Genomic DNA, 14776 nt, shown 5'->3' on the forward strand with positions numbered 1-14776 from the left:
TCTTTTTCTTCTTTTTTCTTTTAATATTAATTTTACCAATTTTTTTATTTTTTTCTTTAATTTTCTTTCTTTCTTTATTTTCTTCTTCTTCTTCTTCTTACTAGTTTGTTTTTATTTTATTTTTTCCCAGCTTTTGCTAATGTTTTTTTTTTAATTTCTCTATTTTTAATTACTATATATATCTATATATATATATATATATATATATATATATATATATATATTGATTTATTTATTTACTTTTTTCCCAAATTCTCTTACGGTTTGTGAGATGATTTTTTTTAACATTTTTGTTTTTTTTTTTTTAAATATTAATTTTACTAGTTTTTTTTTTTTTTTTTTCGTTATATATATATATATATATTAACTAGTGTGTTTTTAATTTTTTTTCCTAGTTTTTGCTAATGTTTTTTTTTAATTTCTCAAGTTTTACTTACTTAGATATATATATATATATCTATATATATATATATATATATATATATATATTGTTTTTTTCCAAATTCTTGTATGGTTTATGAGATAAATTTTTTTTTTTACATTTTCTATTTTTTCGTTTTTTTCCAAATTCTTGTATGGTTTATGCGATAATTTTTTTTTACATTTTTTATTTTTTAATTTTGTCTTTTTTATATATATTTTTGTATTTGTTTATAAGAGACAATTATTTCATGTGGATTGAAAATTTAATTAACAATGTATAAATATGTAGAATATCAAAAATGCAAAATATCGACCTTCTTCTTTAAATATGCAAATCAATAAAAACCTCACTTAAAAAACATAAAAATAAAAACAAGAAAATATGAAGAAGAAGACCACTTTCAAAATTATTAAATTTACAAAATAATTATTTACATTTCATACATTAGAAAATTTAAAGTCAAAAAATAGGTCTTTTAAAAAAAGGATCTGATGCAAAATAACCACTTTTTTAAATCAGCATGAAAATCACTACCATTCTAAAACGCAATGTACATAAAAATAAAATTAAAAAAAAAAAAAAAAAAAAAAGTATCAAAAACTATGCTCTAAAAAAAACATGTGTGTTCTGCATCACCCATTTTCAAAATCAGGTCACTTTTTTGTTATCTCTACAAAACGGGTAACAGTATCAGTTCCCGTTTCAAAGTTTACATTGTTCTATGTTATGGGGGTGGATTTGGCTACCATGCTTATGGAAAAGTAGGATGGTCAAGACGAGCCAGAGTGATTATGGCTACTCTTGAAAAAGGTGAAAAAACATGGCAAGGTGTTACAAGTATAAAAACTTGGAAACACTTAGATGATACAACATTTACTAAAATTGATGAACAGACACTATGGAGCAAATAGTTGAAAGTAGGTCTGTTAAAGTTCAGTTCAAGCTCTGCAGTGGTGTGTCACTGGTCCATTAATCTTTTGGGAAATCACAAAATTTCAGAATCCAGAATGGCGATCACAAAAGTTCAAAATCCAGAATGACTTATTTTTCATGTTTAGGTTGGCAATTTTGTTCTTAGTTCTTTTTAAGCAATCCACGTGATATGTTCTTAAGGGGACTATACCTTCAACACAGATGCAAATGCAGTTACATTCTAGGCATTCAGGGCTATCTATAATTCCAACGCATTCTCTGAGATTTATTTGAATGGCATCAAATAGCGCTATGCTATTCTATGATAAAGAAAACTTTTTACCATTTTTTTATACAAGCCGCATCAGAAGAAGAAAGTATTTCAACACATATGCAAACGCAGTTACTTTCTTTAGGCATCCTTTGTAGATTATTGGTGGGTGCAACTCACACATTTAATAAATGAGATAATTGGACATCCTCTGACCTCGAGGACAAGTGTTTTTGCAGGCTACACGGTGTTTGGGAGCACAGAGAATTTGTTTATGTATCTATTATATACATATATAACCAGGGAGTGGGTTCGACGTGTCGAACTTGCCTATTTGTCGCCTGGGTGGTGCAAGTGGTGAGCTAGAGAGTGTTGGAGTGAGTTTTCTGTTATTCTGGTGAGCTGCAGGCACGAGTCGAGCCCGTTCCGTGACTTTTCCGCCTGTTCTGGTGACCTGGTGAACTGCAGGGGAGTGCCGGGTCGAATTGGTCAGGAGCAGCCCACGGAAAAACCGAATTCGAATTGAAAGGTGAATTAACTCCCGGCGGCAAGACAACGATGGAAATCGGGGCTCCTGTCAGACGTAGACTTTAATGCGGAAGGTGGCGGAGCTCGCGGAGGGTGGCGGAGGGCGGAGGAATTGCTGGGGGCCAGAGCTGAAGATTTTTCCGGGCGGCGACGGAAACCGGGCAATTCCTCCGCCTTATTAGACTACTCCATAAAATATTAGCTTTCAATTTCACGTTTACGTTTTTCGGAAAATATAATGGGCTAGATTACATTATCATTCAGGGCACTCTAATTGACTCTTTTTCCATATTTTAATATATCATGAAAATTCAAAGCGTTGAAATCATGAAATTTGTTGTTAAAATTATGTTTATTTATTTAAATTATTGTAAAAACTTTATTATTTTAAAATTGTTTGTGTGTGAGAGAGTGTGTTTGCATTGTAAAGATTATTGTCTTTCTACGTTATAAAATGTGTTCCAACTCAAGTTGAATCAATATTTAATAATTTTATGGATTTAAATTAAATTTTATTATGGGTAATTATAGTGGTGTTAAATAATTTTGTAAATTGAGAAGTTTATTTACATGTTAGTGATGTGTAATTTTTTTTTGTTCGCTATTAAAATTGAAATTTTACTCATATTGATTTAAATAAAAAATTTAAAAAAGAAAAAGAAAAATAATAAATTATACAAAATATTTAAATAATGTCCGTTCATAAAAAAAATTGCATATGAAAGAAATTGGATCCCTCTCGACTCGTGTTAAATCCGTATTTAAGATGGATCTATGTTAGTGTAATTTTGCATTTCCAGAAATAGACATGAAAGTTCTTACAACAAAGAAAAAAAGATTAAGAAAAAAATCCAAAAAACAGAGTACCTTAAAAAAAACAAGACATCATGAAAAAATTGTGAATCTTAAAGCCAAAAAGTCTACAACCTTGACCAATGACAAAGCATGGTCACTTTAAAAACCCATGAAAGAGAAATATGAAAACAGAAATAGAGCACGAAAATACCTCTGAGGCAACAAAGTACGACGCCCTGAGCCACACTATGAGCCATTAACAAAAGAATAGAATCGAATATGTACGTTGATTGTTTGTTTTTTTTCTTTTTTGCAAGTTTGAGCCATGTAGTTTACATAATTTGAATATCTCAAAAGTTTTCAAGGCATTAAATCTATTTATGCATTCAAAAATAAAATTTAAATAACTAAAAATTACAATTTCACATAGAAAAGAATTGTATCATTTGATTACCATGAAAAAACAAAAAACTTAAAACAATTACATTGAAAAGCAATGACCCATCCCTCCAGCACTAGTGAGTCATTGAATTGATTCTTACATAGAAATCACTAGAATAAACAAGATTCACAATGCAATACTCACCAAAAATCTATAGTGAACATGTCACTCATTTATTCTCGAATACACAAAAGACACCCAAAATAAATAACACTAAAAAACATGGACCCACCACCCTAGAAAAAGTCCATGGTGCCCTAGTCATAGGATGGATCTATAGTGAGCATGTCACTTTGTTATACCCATGTGTACCAAAAAAGCATTGAGTAAGTTTAACCAAAAGATCTCATACACAAGTTGACTTATAGGTATATTATGACCTTAAATTAAATTATTACAATCAACCAAAATCATGAGGTCCATAGTTAAATAGTCCCTAAAAAAAACTTATAATAATTGTGTCACAAATTATCCCAAATATGTCACAAAGCATTTAACCCATCCCTTAAAAGTAATAACTAAATAAATTGATTCTCCCCTAAGTGACTATTAATGTCAATAATGTAATACTCACTAAAGGGATCCACAATGAGCGTATTGCTTGGTGGTTTTCCAACGCCAACAAATTCAGTGTATGTTATATCATTAATAACCTACATCATAATACTTAAACATACATATATATATATAATTTTCGGTAAAATAGTAATCTAATGGTTAGATGGTTTTGCTTTTTTAAAAATATATATATATTTTTAATTTTATTTAAAATTTAACAAAAAAAATTTAGAATCTTAAATTTCAACTATGTAATAATATATAAATTTAATATCCCAAACTTTTTCATATGCCGATTTTTTTTAAGTATTAAAAATATATTCCCTAATTTTTATTTATTAAATATGTTTTGAATAAACTAAAATTCTCATCTATCATCAAATTCCAACTTAAATAATAATATTTACATGTAAATAAATAAATACCAACACTGAGACTAGAAGCTTCTGGAATGTCCGGCCAGACTGTGCCACCCGAATCCTGGAAGGAGGCAATTACACTTGTGAGTGACGACCCGATACTCAAGCGGAGCCTTACGTTTAGTTTTAGGAAGACAACGTGGCTTGTTGATATTCCACCACGTGGCATACAGAGTAGGTCAGTAGCGACGAAGATGGACAGTAGACGACCTACTTTCTCGAAACACCAAACGTCGGCGTGCGGCACAATTAACATTTCCCAATATTCCCGAATATTCCAACTCACAGGCCTTTCCCTCCACGCAACCATCCTCTCGTGTCTATATATATATTCATAGTTGCTTTCTGTTATTGCAAAGTTGAATACCTAGCGATCATTGAATCTGCCAAAATGCCTGTCACAGACATGCGGTGCGCTGTAAATGAAAAGCAAAAGCATACGCGCGGCGGCGGCCTCTGGCGCGTCTGTTCGCTTGAAGATATACGCAAGAAACTGCTGCGATGGGAAAGGAGTCCAACTGCCTTGGAGGCCGAAGCCAAGGCCCTGGAATTGGAAAAGCCCTTTCCAGGCTCTTTAAATGGCGATGAAATTGAGGGCTTTTCCTCAAGAAATGGAGGGGGAGACGAGCGCTGCGTTTTTCAGATGCCGGTGGATTATCCTCGGTATTCCAAGGCCGATTACGAATCAATGCCGGAGTGGAAGCTGGATAATCTTTTTCACGAATACGGTTTGCCGATCAGAGGAGATTTGGCGTTAAAGCGGAATTACGCCATGGGTACTTTCCTGTGGCCTGACCAGCTTTGAATAAAAGATTTGAAGGTATATGAGTATACATCCTGGACTTGCCTGATTGATTTGGGCAAAGCTTTTAAAGTGTGAGAGCTCTGTATGGCATCTATTTAGTCATGGATGCCTTCTGACTATATGAGTTCATTGCCATAATCTCCTTTCGGTCCAAATTGTGTTAAAAGGGGATGCATATTATTGGGTAGGGTTTGCCGCTTGTACATCTGAATCTATTCGGTTTAGGGTTTGTTTACAGATAATTCTTGGTTCAATTGGTTTTGATTACAGGTGATTCTTTATTATTGGAGTTGTAGGGATGTGCCTTCACAATGTTATAGACGGCATTAGTAAAATTAGCTTTCGAGGGAATTCGTGGGGTCCAGAAAAGGAAATTGGCGACAGAGCTACTGAAAGATAGAAAGGAATTATAATCCGCTTTAGTAAAGAGTTCCCGGTAATCTGAATAATGCAAGTCGGAGTAAGAATTGATGAAGTATAGATCATCATATCTTTGTGCATGGCCCATTCTGAAAGGAAGTCTGGGCAACAAATTTGAAAGGAGATGGGGAGGAGAAAAATATTTGTGTTTGTACGTTAATAAGATCATGTTTCAAGATGCATTTTGTTTTGTGGTTTACAATTAGTGAGATCATGTTTCAAGATGCATTTTGTGGTTTACAATTAACGAGATGATATTTCTAAGATAAAGCGATCTCGTTAATCATACATATTATATAAAAAAAAGAATTTGGAAGCCAAATTTTTATATGTTGAGAATTTAGAAGCCGTTTTTATTTTTATTTATTATTATTATTATTATTATTTTTATTTTGTATTTCAAAGTTATGAAAACACTATAAAAAATAGACAACGCTAAAAATTCAAGTTTATTTTGATGGAGTGGTAAGTTAAAGTTAAGCACAAAAATAAATTATATATTCTATATGTAAAGTTAAATTATTATATTTTATTTTATTTGAAATTATTGTGCGATAGAATTATTATTAGAAATAGTCCAAATTAAAATTTGATGCAGGGGCGTCTAGCTAAAGGGGATCGTCATGACAGAAGGGGGATCATCATGACGGAAGGTCATTTAGTCAGGGGATCGTCATGACAGAAGGGGGATCATCATGACGGAAGGTCATTTAGTCCCTGAGAGGACTAAAGAGGAAATTTCAAGCGAACACTTTAATTTCTTTTTTTTTTAGTATTATTTTAATTTCTAAGAGAAGTGGTATTTAAAAAGATAAAACAATCTGTTGTAGTTAATTGTTTTTATTTATCATGTTATCTTTTACAAACCATAGCGTAGGGAAAATACACAGTTTAGAACTGAAAATAAACCATCAAATGTAACTAACAGCAGTTAAGAGAAACTGTTTTCCAAAAATTATTCAAAAGGAGACAGAATGCATTGTAATAGGTTCGACTTTTTGAAAGGAGAAAAATAATAGAAGTCTCTGAGCACACATAAGTTACATTAAACATCCCACAACTGTCCAACTATAGTCTTTCATGTTGGGTTGCTAACATAGTAGAAGCAAGTTTTTTATTTCTATTTTACAGAGCAAATGTGTTTCTTTTCTACTTGCATTAACTTAACAGGCCGACAGACAGTGATACTTTATAAGAGTAAGAACTGGAGAAACCATAGAAGCGTGGACGGTTAGTCCCAGAACAATTAAAGCAAACGAGCGAAGGAAGACTTTGGACAACGCACCAGTTCCAGACAGTAAGGACAAAAAAAAGAAGCCAACAACACAGGTATTTCCCGAGAACGGAATCCTTACTTTATTCACAAGAGTAATCATATAATCTCTGCTAAAATACATTACAGTCCATACTGAAAATAACACTGTTCAAGTCCTATAAGTGCATAATAAAGAATGGGTTGAAAAACCCTAGCTTGTAAACCCTATAGCCACAACCCAAAAACTGTAATAATGCAAGCCTAAGGACTTTAGTTACATTACGCCGGACAGACAGAAGATTCTGTGCCTAATAACTAGCCAAGCCATGTTTTAAGCTAGCGACGACAGAGGCAAGCAAATGAAACAAGTTAATAAGGAACGACCCTACCCGAGTCTTGCCAGCACGCGACATAGCAGAAGCCAGGTCCTCCTGAACGAAACCACCTGCAACAAAAACAACCAAAACAGACTGTAAGTGTTGTGTGGAAGAAAGAGAAGAACCGAGGAAATAAAATACTGGAAGTTGAGGGTTCGGGACTTAGTAGTGAAGAGGCAGAGTACCGAGGCTACGGTCACCCAAGGGTCCCTCTGCTCACAAAGGAGCAATTGAGTCAGTCAACAGCGTAACAAGTGGAAAATGATGATGGCACAGAACAGTAGCTTACCTTCATTGCTGTGGAAGAAGTCAACGTTGTAGACCCCCGAGACCATAAAGAAACCAAGATAAGAAATAGTTGCTACATTTCAGTGAAACAAACCGCTGAGACTATACACAGAGAAATTCAAAATCCTTCAAGACAAACATGTTTCCATAAAGTAACAGAATATATCAAAGCGCCGAGGCAGAAGAACAAGAGAAAATAGCACAGAATAACGTATCCTTACCAACCAATGGAGCCGAGCAGATATCCACGACAAGATCGAGCTAAAACGACAGTAGCAACATAATCACACAGTGAAATCACACCATAAGAGCTAAACAGTAAAATCCTTGACCTCCAATAGAACGATGCACAAATGACCGAGAGAATAGGGTTTGCGGATCATTAACCAAGGCGGGAGTGTGATCACCGAGGAGTGGACTCATGTTCAACATTTAACGGTGCTGGTACGAGTAATAAGGACCAGGAGTAAAAATATCTGTGTTAATCATTGTAATCAACCACAGACTAATCTAATCACCACACAGTTAATCAACCCCGAAATCATTCATATTAATTTATATCCATTTATTAAGGTTTGTCGAGTGTAGAGAGGGGCTGGTCCCATCAAGTGGTATCAGAGCAGGAAATTGAAAGTGCCAGGATAGACATGGAAGTTGGAAGACGAGGCCGTGGGAGAGGTGTGTGCAGAGTAGCAAATGAAGGACTGAGAGAAGAAATAAGGATCCTTACTGCTCGTTTGGAGGCAGTTGAAGCAGGAAGGAGAAGCGATCTAGAGGTGGGAGATGACAGTGAAGAAGAAGCCATAGTTACAACAGATGGATCGGATGAAGAAGGGCCGGAGATGAGGTTGTTGAGGTCGGTCCTATTGGCTAGCAGCAAGCCTAAACCAGAGATCCCAAATTACGATGGCAGCTTGTCCACAGAAGTTCTATTGGACTGGATCAGCGAATTGGACAAGTATTTTGAATGTGAAGAGGTCAGTGAGGACCAGAGAGTTAAGTTCGCTGCAACGAAGTTGAAAGGACATGCAGCCCTATGGTGGGACAGTGTCCAAGCGGAAAGAAGAAGGATGAACAAGTTGCCAATAAAGAAATGGCCAAGGATGGTGGCCAAGCTGAAAGGCAGATTTCTGCCCAAGGATTACCAGATTGCACTGCATCGGCAAGTGCAGAATTTGAGGCAAAAAGGGATGACAGTGAGAGAGTATACAGAAGAATTCTACTGGGTAAATTTAAGAGCTGGTTACACAGAGGACACCCCGGAGAAAACAACAAGGTATGTAAATGGTTTGAGACTAGAAATATTGGATGAAATTAACATTCTTTCCCAAAAAAATATAGAGGAAGCCTACCAGAGCCCTGTGAAGACAGAGGAGAAGATCACCAGAAAACAAAATGCTAGGAGAGGACAGGGAACCGGCAGAGGACGAATTTCTAGTAATAGTGAAGAGGGCAGCAGCTCCAAGGCTTCAGGAACAACAGAAAAAGGAGACAGCACTAGAGGTGGCAGGCCATATCAGCGAGGAAGAGGGAATGGCCGAGGTAGAGGAGCTAACTATCAGTGCTACAGGTGCCACAAATGGGGGCACAGATCTTTTGAATGCCCTGAAGCGGAACAAGCTGGCCAGAGAGGAACGTTTGTTGCACAGCCTGAGGAAGCAGAGGCACTGCCCCAAGAAGCAGAAAATGTACCAAAAACAGGGGAAGCCTTAGTTTTGAATAAAGTGTTGTTGAAACCAACCAAAGAAACAACTGAACAAACTCAAAGGAAAGCATTATTCCGGACAGTTTGCAAATCGCACAAGAAATGCTGCAAGTTGATCATCGACAGTGGGAGTACAGATAATTTGGTTGCCACCGAGATGGTAGAGAAGTTGGGTTTGAAGCGACTGAAGCACCCCACCCCTTACAAGGTGTCATGGCTGTAGAAAGGCCATCAGCTATTGGTTGACAAACAGTGTGAAGTTGAGTTCCACATTGGCAGGTACAAAGACAAAGTTATCTGTGATATTATGCCAATGGACATGTGTCACATACTGCTAGGAAGACCATGGCAGTATGATTGGAAGGTAGTGCATGATGGAAAGACAAACTGCTACAAGTTTGTCAAAGATGGGATCAAGCACACACTTGTGCCCATCAAGGAGGAGGAGACAACAGAAACAAGCGGGACGAAAGCATTACTAATGGGTGGAAAACAGTTTTTGAAGCAGATTGAGGAAAGTGAAGTGAGCTATGCTGTTGTGAGGAGAGCAAAGACAGTGCTATTGCACACAGAAATGTCTGATTTTCCTGCAGAAATATAGAAAATGCTGCAGGAGTTCAGTGATATTGTAGTTGACGATTTGCCAGACAAGTTGCCTCCCAAAAGAAGTATCAGTCATCATATCGACTTTATACCTGGAGCAAGTCTACCAAATAAGGTAGCATATCAGATGAGCCCCAAAGATAATGAGGAGATCAGAAAACAGGTGCAGGAGTTGCTAGATAAAGGGCTGATAAGGGAGAGTTTGAGCCCTTGTGCAGTACCAACAGTTCTTGCTCCCAAGAAAGGAGGAGAATGGCGAATGTGCACGGATTCGAGGGCCATCAATAAGATCACCATTAGGTACAGATTTCCACTGCCACGGATGGACGATATGATGGACTGCCTGAGTGGGGCAGCATACTTCTCGAAGATTGATTTAAAGAGTGGCTATCATCAGATTCGGATCAGGGAAGGAGATGAGTGGAAGACAACCTTCAAGACTAATGAAGGGTTGTACGAGTGGCTAGTCATGTCGTTCGGTTTGAGTAACGCCCCTAGTACTTTTATGCGACTGATGAACGAAATGCTGAAAGAGTTCATTGGAAAGTTTGTGATAGTGTATCTTGATGACATATTAATTTTCAGCAAGACTAAGGAGGAACACTTTCGACATGTTCGAAGTGTGCTGGAGAAATTGCAGTAGAATAAGCTGTTGATAAATTTGAAAAAATGTACTTTCCTACAAAGAGAACTGGTTTATCTGGGCTTTGTAATTGCAGAAAACGAGTTGAAGATGGACCTAGAAAAGATTGCAGCGATCATTAACTAGCCATCCCCGAAAATCCTATTTGAGGTCTATAGTTTTCATGGGCAAGCAAGCTTATATCGCAAATTTATAAGAAATTTCAGTGAAATCTGCACGCCTATGTTGGACACTATAAAAAAGGTAAGTCAACCTTTTCGTTGGACCGAGGCAGCAGAGAAAAGCTTTCAGCTCCTAAAGAAGAAAATTACAGAAAGACTAATTTTAAGGTTACCAGATTTTAATAAGCTTTTCTAGGTTCGCTGTGATGCAAGCGGTACAGCGATTGGAGCTGTACTCAGCCAAGAAGACAAACCTGTTGCGTTTTTCAGCGAGAAATTAAACGAGAGCGTGCAGAAGTATTCATCCTATGACAAGGAATTCTATGCTGTCGTCCAAGAACTTAAGCATTGGAGACACTATTTGTTGGGAAGTGAGTTTGTTTTATTTTCTAATAATTATGCACTGCAATATGTGATGCAATAGCATAAACTGAATCATAAGCATGCCAAGTGGGTCGAATATTTGCAGAGTTTCACCTTTGTGTTGAAACACATCAGCGAGTAGGCCAACAAGGTGGCAAATGTGTTGAGCAAAAAATCCTTGCTCTTATAGGAAAGTATGATACAAGTGTTGGGCTTTGAACATTTGAAAGACTTGTATCAGACTGATGCAGATTTCAAAGAGGCTTATGAAGCCTGTCAGAATCCCTTGCTGAGGAACAATAGTCCATGGTTGGACTACAATTTATAGGAGAAGCTATTGTTTAAAGGGGGACAGTTATGTATTCCTGATTGTTCGATGAGAAAAATAATTATTTGGGAGAAGCATAGTGGAGGTCTAGCCGGACATTTCGGCATAGAAAAAACTTTAGATCAGCTCAGACACTTTTATTACTGGCCAAGAATGCGAAGGGATGTGCAACAATATGTGAGTAGGTGTAAAGTCTGCCAATTGGCGAAAGGACACAGTCAAAACACAGGACTTTACACACCACTGCCTGTTCCAAGTAGACCATGGGACTCAGTCAGCATTGACTTTGTCTTGGGATTGCCTAGAACACAGCGAGGTTATGACTCGGTGATGGTGGTGGTAGACAGGTTTTCGAAAATGGCACATTTCATCCCTTGTAGAAAAACCAGTGATGCCACTCACGTAGCTCACCTGTTTTTCACTGAGATTGTCAGATTGCATGGCCTACCCAGATCTATTATTTCCAACAGGGACGTGAAATTCACAGGACACTTTTGGCGCACCCTGTGGAAGAAGTTGGATACACAATTGAATTTCAGCTCTGCATATCATCCGCAGACTGACGGGCAAACGGAAGTGGTGAACAGGAGTTTGGGGAACCTGCTACGGAGCCTGACTGGAGAAAATTCACGGTTATGGGATCGTGCGCTTGCTCAAGTAGAATTCGCTTATAACGATTCACCAAACTGCAGCACCGGGCACAGTCCATTTCAGATCCTGTATGGCATGCATCCTCACGGAGTACATGAGTTGCGGGATCTGGGAAAATTGGAAAAGAGAAGTGTTGATGGGGAAGATTTTGCCAAAGCAATGAATGATCTACACGAGCAGGTGAAATCAAAGTTGCAGGACAACAGTTAGAAATATAAACAGCAGGTAGATTTAAAGCGACGAGAAGTGCAGTTTAATGTAGGGGATGAAGTCCTTGCACACTTACGCAAAGAACGGTTTCCTAAGGGCACATATAATAAGCTGAAATTTAAGAAGATTGGTCCCTATAAAATTCTGTGTAAATTCTCAGCCAACGCTTATGAAATACAACTGCCACCGGATATAGGCATATCACCTATTTTCAACGTGGCAGACCTGTTCCCATATACTACCAACCCTAAAGATGATAGTGTGGTACGGCCATAACGGGACACCCAAGTTGAAGGCAGTTCTTGGGTGAGGCAAATGCCTTCGGCTCAACCCCATGAGATCGAGAAGATTCTCAACACACAGGTGGCCAAGCAAACTCGCAGGAAGAAGTATCTACGGTACCTTGTCAACTGGAAGAACCATCCTCTCGAGGATAGTTCGTGGCTCGACGCAACACAGATACAGAAGGCAGGTTATTCTGTGGAGGAGCTCACGAAACGGAGCCATGACTTTTTATTACCCCAGAGCCTGATGCAAGAGCATCTAGCTAAAGGGGATCATCATGACAGAAGGTCATTTGGTCTCTGAGAGGACTGAGGAGGAAATTTCAAGTGAACCTTATTTTAATTTCTTAGAGAAGTAGTATTTAGAAAGATAAAATAAAATGTTGTAGTTAATTGTTTTAATTTATCATGTTATCTTTTACAGAACATAGCGTAGGGAAAATAAACAGTTTTAGAACTGAAAATAAACCATAAAATGTAACTAACAGCAGTTAAGAGAAACTGTGTTCCAAAAATTATTTAAAAGGAGACAGAATGCATTGTAACAGGTTCGATTTTTTGAAAAGAGAAAAATAATAGAAGTCTCTGAGCACACATAAGTTACATTAAACATCCCACAGCTGTCCAATTATAGTCTTTCATGTTGGGTTGCTAACACAATAGAAGCAAGTTCTTTTATTTCTATTCTATAGAGCATATGTGTTTCTTTTCTACTTGCATTAACTTAACAGGCTGGCAGACACTAATACTTTATAAAAATAAGAACTGGAGAAACCATAGAAGCGTGGACAGTTAGTCCCAGAACAATTAAAGCAAACGAGCAAAGGAAGAATTTGGACGATGCACCAATTCCAGACAGTAAGGACAAAAAAAAAGCCACCAACACAGGTATTTCCCAAGAACGGAATCCTTACTTTTATTCACAAGAGTAATCATATAATCTTTGTTAAAATACATTACAATCCATATTGAAAATAACACTATTCAAGTCCTATAAGTGCGTAATAGAGAATAGGTTGAAAAACCCTAGCTTGTAAACCCTATAGCCACAACCCAAAAACTGTAATAATGCAAGTCTAAGGACTTTAGTTACATTACGTCGAACAGACAGAAGATTCTGTGCCTAATAACAAGCTAAGCCATGTTTTAAGCCAGCAACGACAGAGGCAAGCGAATGAAACAAGTTAATAAGGAACAACCCTACCTGGGTCTTGCCAACACGCGACATAGCAGAAGCCAGGTCCTCCTGAGTGAACCCACCTGCGACAAAAACCACCAAAACAGAGTGTAAGTGCTGCGTGGAAGAAAGAGAAGAACCGAGGAAATAAAATATCGGAAGCTGAGGGTTTGGGATTTACCAGTGAAGAGACAGAGTACCGAGGCTGCAGTCACCCAAGCATCCCTCTACTCACAAAGGAGCGATTGAGTCAGTCAACAACGTAACAAGTGGAAAGCGATGATGGGATAGAACAGTAGCTTACCTTCATTGCTGTGGAAGAAACCGAAGCTGTAAACCCCCAAGACCATAACCTGCCAACACAACAGAGCAACATGACCAGTGAAATTTTGAGAACGATTGATTTAAAGAAACCAAGATAAGAAATAGTCGCTACATTTCAGCGAAACAAATAGCTGAGACTATACATAGAGAAATTGAAAATCCTTCAAGACAAACATGTTTCCATAAAGTAACAGAGTATATCAAAGTGTTGAGGCAGAAGAACAAGAGAAAATAGCACAGAATAGTGTATCCTTACCAACCAGTGGAGCTGAGCAGATATTCAGGACAAGACCGAGCCAAAACGACAGTAGTAGCATAATCACACCAGAAGAGCCAAACAGTAAAACCCTCGACCTCCAATAGAACGATGCACAAATGACCAGGAGAATAGGGTTTGCGGATCATTAACCAAGGCGGGAGTGTGATTATTGAGGAGTGGACACATGTCCAACATCCAACGGAGCTGGTACGAGTAATAAAGACTGGGAGTAAAAATTTCTGTTAATCATTGTAATCAACCACAGACTAATCTAATCACACAGTTAATCAACCCCAAAATCATTCATATTAATTTATATCCATTTATTAAGGTTTGTCGAGTGTAGAGAAGGGCTGGACCCATCAAAATTTAAGGTTTATTTTGATGAAATAAGTTAAGGTTAAGTAAAAATTATACTCTAGATATTTTAGATTTAAAAAATAAATATTTTATATTTAAAATAATTATTATATTTTATTTAAAATTATATGTGATAGAATTATTATTATAAATATGCTAAATTAAAGCTTAAAGTTTATTTCATATTTTGTAAGCTTGGCACAATTACATTTTC

The 14776-nt window shown here is 37.1% G+C and overlaps 1 protein-coding gene across 1 annotated transcript; it reads left to right on the forward strand.

Annotated features, from left to right (window-relative positions):
- Nucleotides 1–4709: 4709 nt before the first annotated feature.
- LOC149203944 (uncharacterized) lies at nt 4710–5636 on the forward strand. The gene is made up of 2 exons (XM_089400275.1): nt 4710–5169; nt 5425–5636. The coding sequence occupies exon 1, from the start codon at nt 4741–4743 to the stop codon at nt 5152–5154; it is 414 nt and encodes a 137-aa protein (XP_089256401.1). The 5' UTR covers nt 4710–4740; the 3' UTR covers nt 5155–5169; nt 5425–5636.
- Nucleotides 5637–14776: the final 9140 nt, after the last annotated feature.

This window comes from Pinus tabuliformis, chromosome 2_1, assembly GCF_031772625.1.
Source record: "Pinus tabuliformis cultivar Carrire ecotype Pingquan chromosome 2_1, CPIR1, whole genome shotgun sequence".
Lineage (NCBI taxonomy): Eukaryota > Viridiplantae > Streptophyta > Pinopsida > Pinales > Pinaceae > Pinus > Pinus tabuliformis.